Source organism: Triticum dicoccoides, chromosome 2A (genome assembly GCF_002162155.2).
Source record: "Triticum dicoccoides isolate Atlit2015 ecotype Zavitan chromosome 2A, WEW_v2.0, whole genome shotgun sequence".
In the NCBI taxonomy this organism is placed as follows: domain Eukaryota; kingdom Viridiplantae; phylum Streptophyta; class Magnoliopsida; order Poales; family Poaceae; genus Triticum; species Triticum dicoccoides.
In genome coordinates this window covers 786,317,513-786,325,780 of record NC_041382.1, presented here as the reverse complement: position 1 = coordinate 786,325,780, position 8,268 = coordinate 786,317,513, and the positions used below count along the sequence as shown (strand labels likewise).

Sequence of the window (8,268 nt, the reverse complement as noted above, 5' to 3'; positions counted from 1 at the left end):
AGCAGGGAAGTCCTCCATCCTAAAGGAGAACACTATTACGAGGACGTAGAACTTTATATGCATTAAATCATGTATGGAAACTTGTTCAAAATTGTATATGGTCATCCGATGATATTGAATATATATTGTATATTCCTCTTGAATTCTTTTTGGTTCTAATTTCAAATTTATTTGAAATTGTACATTCATATGCATGTATGTAGTACCGTAGAATATATGAAACTCCTTCAAAATTAAAATAAAGCACAAAAGAAATAAAACAATACAAATTAAACAGAAAACAGGTTTAAGGGGGGGGGGCTAAAACCCTAAACCTGCGGCGGCCTTTAGTCGCGGTTGGCCAGAAGAACCGCGACTAAAGGTCCTCCGCCCCGACGGCCACCTGGCGCCCACGTGGACGGGCCTTTAGTCGCGGTTCTTAAGCAACCGCGACTAAAGGGGGGGCCTTTAGTCGCGCCCGTTCGGTCGCGGTTGCGCAACCGTGACTAATGGCAGTTGCGAACCGCGACCAAAGGCCCTTTTTCCACCAGTGGTACTTGAAAGTTGGAGTGATAGATTGGAGAGATCACAACGAGACACACTATGTGAGCAAATACGAGTATGCTACGAGATAGCTTTAGAGTGCAGGGAATTCAATCCAAAGATGAGACCACCTAGTGCACGAGATATAATTGACAGGCTACACACAATGGAAAGTATCCAGGTACGTTCAAAATTTGAGTGTATGCATCTCTTCCTTTAGTTCCTAGGTGCTACAGATTTAGAATTTTTGAATGTACCACTCGGATCCTTGCGCCTGGAACCATCTGAGCTCCTACAGTATGGGCTTCAGTTGCACATCCCCATTTCGACACTAGACCCCTTTTCAACATATAATACTATCTCAGGTTGATAATATAAGTAGCTTTAGAATTTTTGCCACTCAAACACTTTTTAAAGTTTGACCATCAATAAATAATTAGCAAAAAGGGAACGCCAAATTAATATTACTAGATAGATCAATATATATTCATAACATTTAATCATTTAAAAAGTTTTGGCACTAAAGTGACTTTCCATGCCATGTTTTAGCACCAGCGATGTAATTGCCTCTTTATTTTTTGCCGGGGAAATAGGAGTAGTATTGATTGTGAACATGGTCATGTCTTGTCTTCTAACTGCATGCAAAATTTCGTGATGAAATACCATGTGTGGAGGTTTGGAAAAAACAAATTCAGTGCATTCACTGTTGTGCTTGAGCTCCGAAATGAATTTCTTGTTTCTAGACGCATGAATAATAGCAAAAGTGAATTTTTGTAGGGCTGGTTAGAGAAAATATTTTACTTTTCTACCGAGCCGACTCAACTACCAGGCTCGGCGTACAGTCTGGTCGAGACGAAACCACCACTTCCCGTTAAAGTCGGTCAGTGTGGCGCGGCGACGAAGATGGCGTCGATCTACGACATGGTGGAGCCGATGTCGTATCTGTGCGTGAGTGTGGTGAAGGCGCGGGACCTGCCCACCATGGACATCACCGGCGCGCTGGACCCGTACGTAGAGGTAAAGCTGGGAAACTTCAAGAGCGTGACGCGGCACCTAGAGAAGAACGCCAACCCGGTGTGGCGACAAATGTTCACCTTCTCTGCCGCCCACCTGCAGTCCAACCAGCTTGAGGTTATCGTCAGGCACAAGGATGTTCTTCGTGCCGACTTTGTTGGCCGCGTCGTCTTCGACATGTCCGACATCCCCAGCTGCATCCCACCTGACAGCCAGTTGGCCCCGCAATGGTACCACCTTTCCGATGCCCACGGCGAGAGGTTCCCCCATGGCAATAGCCTCGGCGAGATTATGCTCGCCGTTTGGCTTGGCACGCAGCCTGAGGAGACCTTCCTAGAGGCGTGGCACTCAGGTACGCACTCCCTCTCCCGAGAGAGGCTCATGAACACGCGCTCCAAGGTGTACTACTCCCCCAAGCTCATCTACCTCAAGGTCTTCATCATCACGGCGCAAGACCTCTTCGGCGCTGACAAGGACCGACCGCTGGCGGCGGCCATCGCCAAGATCCAGATTGGCAACCAGATAAGGAGGACACGGCCGGGGCAACTGCAGGGGTCGGCGAACCCGGCGTGGAACGAGGAGTTCATGTTCGTGGTTAGCGAGCCATTTGAGGACCCCCTGGTTGTGACGGTGGAGGAGAAGGTTGTCGCCGGGAGGGACGAGCCAATCAGCCGTGTTATCATCCCTGTGGCCTCCCCGTATGTGCCGCGCAACGGCCTGGTCAAGTCGGTGCCGTCAAAATGGTTCACCCTATTGCGCCGCATGACGGTGGATGAGGCAGCGGCGGACGTCACGACGGGGATCAAGCACCGAGAGCACTCCAAGACGTTCACCAGCAAGATCCAGCTTAGGATGAGCCTGGAGACGGCGTACCACGTGCTGGACGAGTCAACGTGCTACATCAGCGACCTGCATCCAGCGGCGGCGTTTTTACACTAGCAATTTCGTCTTTTTTCTGCATATATGTCCCAAACAAAACTATTTTTTTGCGGGAACAAAACAAACTCTATTTGAAGTTGGAAATGTGCAAGGAAGTACGATTAGCATACTTGTCAAACGTTATTTTGCGTCATCACAGCTCAACGCATAATCAAATGTAATAGTATATTTTAACACGTATACTTGTTCATCGTGGGCTTAGAAACTCCGCAAGAGCGCCATTGGCATCCTGAAGGTGGAGATCCTGGGCGCTCGTGACCTGGCCGTGGGCGTGGAGAACCCGTACGTGGTCGCCAAGTACGGCAGGAAGTGGGTGCGCACACGCACTCTCCTCAACACCACCGCGCCGCAGTGGAACGAGCAGCACACCTGGGATGTGTTCGACGTCAGCACGGTCATCACCATCGCAGTCTTCAACGACTCCCACGGCGTTGCCAATGACCAGAGGATCGGCAAAGTGCGCATTCGCGTCGCCACCCTCGAGACGGATCGCATGTACACCCAGTACTATCCTCTCATGGTGCTTACCCCGTCCGGGCTGAAGAAGATGGGGCAGCTCCATCTTGCAGTCCGCTTCACCTGCAAGTCTTGGCCCAAAATGCTGGCCATGTACGGCAAACCACTGCTTCCCGAATTGCACCACACCAACCCCATCCCCGCGCCACAGATGGACTACCTCCGGTTTAAGGCCATGGAGATGGTGGCCTCGCGGTTGGGCAGGGCCCAGCACCCACTGCGGAGGGAGGTGGTGGAGTCCATGCTCGACTTCGACAACCGCACCTACATGTTCAGCCTGCGACGGAGCAAGGCCAACTTCTACCGGATCACCTTGCTCTTCTCTGGCGGCGTCGCGGTCGCCAAATGGTTGGACGGCATCTGCAAGTGGAAGAACCCACCGACGACGATTTTGGTGCACGTGGTGTTCCTGAAGCTGGTGTGCTGCCCGGAGTTGATCTTACCCGTCGTGTTCCTGTGCATGATTATTATCGGGGCGTGGAACTACTTCAGGCGGCCACGGAGAGCTCCAAACATAGACACGGTGCTGTCATGCGTGGAGCTCGCGCACCCGAACGAGCTGGACGAGGAGTTCGATGGACTGCAGCCACCGCACATAGATGCAATGTTGCGGTGGTACAATGATGTGTCATACCCGGACGAGCTGGACGAGGAATTCGACACGTTCCCGACATCCAAGCCAGATGACATCGTGAGGCTGAGGTATGAGCGGCTGCGGAGCCTCTTTGGGATGGTGCAGACGGTTGTCGGCGACCTGGCTGCGCAGGGGGAGCGCGCGCAGTTACTGCTCCGCTGGCACGACCCCAGGTTGACGCCCGTCTTCATTGCGCTCTCACTGGTGATGCCCGTCGTACTGTACCTGACGCCGTTCCGGGTGGTTGCCATGGTGATGGTGCTATACTTCCTCCGGCCCCCGTGGTTCCGAGGCCGGACCAACCTGCTCCTCAACTTGTACAGTCGTCTGCCTTCCAGTGACGACGTGATGCCATAAGGGTTTTTGTTTCCTGCAATGAGCGTGAGGAGTTATTCTCTTTCTTTCTTCGTTTTGATCGACTATATATGTGGACTTCTGTATATATAACTTTTCCGGATTCCATAGGACATTAATATTCACTTCGTTGTACTAAGATGCTGAAATTGTGTTGATCTCACATTATCCTAAATTGCATTCCTTTTTGTCGAGCAAATTTGAATGACAAACATTGCTTCTCATGTTAGAAGAAAATGAAAGTTAATTATTTCAGTTTGTTCATTTGCCAAAATTATCCACAAGAATGGGTTAGATAAATGTTCACATTTCGTTTTAGTGCTTCTATTTTAATGTGTAACAGTTTCAAATGTTCTATCATTCACTAAAAATGTTGTAGTATATGAAAGAAATGTTCACATAGTTTGTGCCTTTTGATTTTCAAAATAATAAGGACCCTGATAAGTGCCAGACGTGTGGCATGAAGCAATTTCGCCCTGAAGTTTTCTGATGGCAACTTCAGTTATCCGGGGATGGCAATTTTAGTTGTGAAGTATGGCAACTTTCTGTAAGGATTTTTGGGGATTTAGTCTTTATTCGTTTCGCAATTTTAGTTGTAAACATGGCAGGACGGTGTTACTTCGTGCCACACATGTGGCACTTGTCATTTGGGAATAATAAATACTACGCAGTTAGGCTGTTGAAGCAGTAGTCAGGCGCTCTGCTCCCATGATGTTGTATTTGCTTGTCCTATATGCTCCGCTTGTTGCTTTGTTGTGTAGCAATTCTTTGGTGGGTCACTAGGTCTCAGTCGGCTGAGACTTAACCAAGTCTCAGTCAAGTGACATAATATGCAAGAAAGAAAAAAGATAATTTTGAAAAGATAATTTTGCACAGATCTCAACATAAGATCTTATGAATATAGTATTGATTGAGACATAACCAAGTCTTAGTCGACTGAGATTTAACAAAATTGTTCTTTGGTTGTAGCTACTTGTGTGATCCAAATTTTGCGTTGTAGCTGATGCTGAGGGAGATTGTCACCCAATACAAGGTGTGTAGGCGAGGTGAGCTTCTAGCTCATGGCAAGTGATATATAGGGGAACCACTAGTTAACGAGCGCTCCTTCGGGAGCCTCACAACGATCAGCATCACTTGGTGCGCTCTCAGCCATTCGCCACGTGTCGCGCTCTGGGCGCTCCCTCTGAATTTTGTTTTTTATTTTATCTTTTCGCACGCGTTTTAGCTATTTAAACGGGTTTTTTTTCGCGTTTTGATGTTTTGGTTTTCCACCGGTCTTCCCTAGCTTTTCGATAAAAAAATTGGAAAAATAAATTGCACGAAAAACGTGTTTTTTTCTCTTTGGCGAGAGTCACGGTTTTGCTTCCGCGAGAGACACGGTTTTGCTTTTGCGAGAGTTACAGCCGTGCCTCTCGGAAACGGAAAAAACGCGTTTTCTGTTTTTTTCCTTTCGCGTGAGTCACGGTTTTGCTACTGCGAGAGGCACAGTTCTGCTTTCGCAAGAGTCACAGCTGTGCCTCTCGGAAAAGAAAAGAAAAACGCGTTTTCTGTTTCTTTTCCTTTCGCGAGAGTCATGGTTTTGCTTCAGCGAGAGGCACGGTTTTGCTTTCGCGAGAGTCACGGCCGTGCCTCTCGGAAACAGAAAAAACATGTTTTCTGTTTTTTTCCTTTCACGAGAGTCACAGTTTTGCTTCCGCGAGAGGCACAGGTGTGCTTTCGCGAGAATCACGGCCGTGCCTCCTCGGAAACGAAAAAAACCGCGTTTTCTCTTCTTTTTTTCCTTCCGCGAGAATCATGGTTTTGCTTCGATGAGAAGCGCAGTTGTGATTTCGTGAGAGGCATGGGCGTACCTCTTTTGGAAAGAGGAAAAACCCGTGCTTCCGGTTTGGTTTTTTTGTCCGATATTTTTGTTTGGTTTTTTTGTGAAATTTTTTTGTCAAAATCTATCAACATGGGATCTAGTTTTGAAGATCTCGACGCGAGGAATCCAATGGTGAAAGCGGTTCAAGATTTGGACGTACGGTTTGAGAGATAAAATGTTTTGAATAAACTGATCTACGAAAAAAGGAAAACTCCCATGTTGCCACAAGTGGCGTTGCATTTGCGCCACTTGTCGGAATCTGGTGAGTTGGAATGATCTTTGCAATGAGTACTTGTCAACTAATGATAATAATTTTAGATATATAGACAGACACTCCCACAAGACCCTCGAATTAATGGGCCACGCCAATTAAGGCTCCAAGCCGATTTTTATACCATGCTCTTAGCCATTTTTCTCCACGAAGGCTATATCTTGGAAAATCCTATTCGCCGCTCGCGGCGGCGAACTGTGGAGCGATCGCACAGAGCAGCACAGCGAGCGACAGACATGGACCGGCCCACTTATAGATAGTGCGTCCAACCGGTTTTGGGAACCTTCCCTGAACCAGGTTTTTTCCTGTATCGTTTTTTTCTGGTTCTTTTCGGCTATCTATTGTTTTTTTATTTTGATTTTTTCTTTTCTATTTCTTTTCTTTTTTAGTTTCCGTTCCTTTTCATTATGTTATTTTATCAAAATTTCACAACTTTGCAAAATTTGTTTGCAAATTTAAGAAAAATGTTTGTTTTTCAAATAAACTTTCGTGAGTTTCAATTAATGTTCCTATTTCAAAATATTCCATGCTTTAAATTTTATTTGCATTCACAAAATTTTAGGAATTTCCAAAAGGGTTCCAGCTTTTCAAATTTATCCACAAATTTTATAAATTGTCATGTTTAAAAAAATCACAAATTGAAAAAACGTTCGTAATTCCATAAATTTGTTTTTGAGTTTGAAAAAAGGTTCCGTTCCAAAATTTATTCACAAATTTCAAAAAATGTCCATATTTACAAGTATTGTTCGGAGTTTCGAAAAAGTGGTATGTTTCCAAAATTGTTTGCAAATTAAAATATATATCATTTTTTCAAAAAAAATCTGGAGTTTCAAAAAATGTCCGGGTGCAAAAGTTGTTCGTGTTTCCAAATTTTGTTTTGAAATTTGAAAAATTGTTGCTGTTCAGTTTTTTGTGTAGTTTAAAAAATGTTTCCGTTCAAAAAATATGTTCGCGTCTCCAAAATTCGTTTGTGTGTTGATTTTTTTTTGAGTTTTCTCAAAATTTGTAAAAAAAACTAATAATGTTCGTGCTTGATAAAGCATTCACGTTCGGTTTTTGAAAAAGAAATTGTATTCGAATTTTTGAAAAACTTTCGGATTGGTGTTTGAGTTTTCTTAAGTTTTTACAATGTTCTGTGATCAAGAAACCTATCTAGCTCAATTGGTTCAAATCTTATGCTGCTGAAGCTGCGGGTCTAGCGTTCGATTCCTGGCGTCGCATCTTTTTTTATTCCAGCGAGAGAGCGTCAAATAGGAGCTCCCCCATATCTTGCCTGCAGGGAGACAAGCTATCACCTCTGCCCGAGGCTAGTAGGCCGATCCAATACTGTAGTTCCACTAAACGGTTTTGGGAAGCTACATGTCGACTTATCTTAATACTTGATGTTTACATTGTATATTTTTGTGCGACAAATATTTTTAATAGTACGAAATGTTTTCTAAAAATTGTGCAAACGTTGATTTTTGGTGTGTAAATATTTTGGAACATACCACCTGCAATTGTTTGAAATACGTGAACATTTTATAAATATCCAGAATACTTATAAAATGTGACTAACAATTATTTGAAAGCTATGAACATTTTCCAAAATGCACGAACATTTGTTTTTAAACTGCATTATTATTATTTAGATGCATGAACCCATTTAAAATCAAACTAAATTAATCTCTGGAGTATATGTATTTGAAGTATTTAGATAACATGAACAAAACTAAAAAGGAGAAGAAAACAAAATGAAAACCAACAAATGAACCAAGCGATATGTCTATATTGGGCCAACCAACTAGATGCTGCCAGACGAGTGCACGCTCTGTCTCATGGGTGCAGATATGTCTTGCTTCACGCGAGATGAGAGGAAGTCTAGCCGAAGGTGAAGGGCGAGTTCGACTGGTCCAACTACTTCTTGCAATTCCTCATCCAGTGTCACTTAGCCTTGATGTAGAAACATTAAGTCTTAGTAATAGCTTTGCCCTTGTTCCTTTTCTGGGACACGGTCGAACTGGCACCATTGCATTTCTTCTTGGACTTGCCTTTCTTTTTGAATATGTCTGTCTTGTTCACCATTAACACTTGCTTAGTATTCTTCTAGATTTCCACCTCAGTTGTCTTGACCATAGCGAACAACTCATTTGTAGTCTTGTCCGTTCCCATCATGTT

At 44.7% G+C, this 8,268-nt stretch overlaps 1 protein-coding gene across 1 annotated transcript; it reads left to right on the top strand.

The window, feature by feature from the left end:
• The first annotated feature begins 688 nt into the window (after positions 1–688).
• On the top strand, positions 689–4,051 carry LOC119358496 (FT-interacting protein 7-like). The gene is made up of 3 exons (XM_037625011.1): positions 689–703; positions 1,300–2,460; positions 2,678–4,051. The coding sequence occupies exons 1-3, from the start codon at positions 689–691 to the stop codon at positions 3,980–3,982; spliced, it is 2,481 nt and encodes an 826-aa protein (XP_037480908.1). The 3' UTR covers positions 3,983–4,051.
• The last annotated feature ends 4,217 nt before the right edge of the window (positions 4,052–8,268 follow it).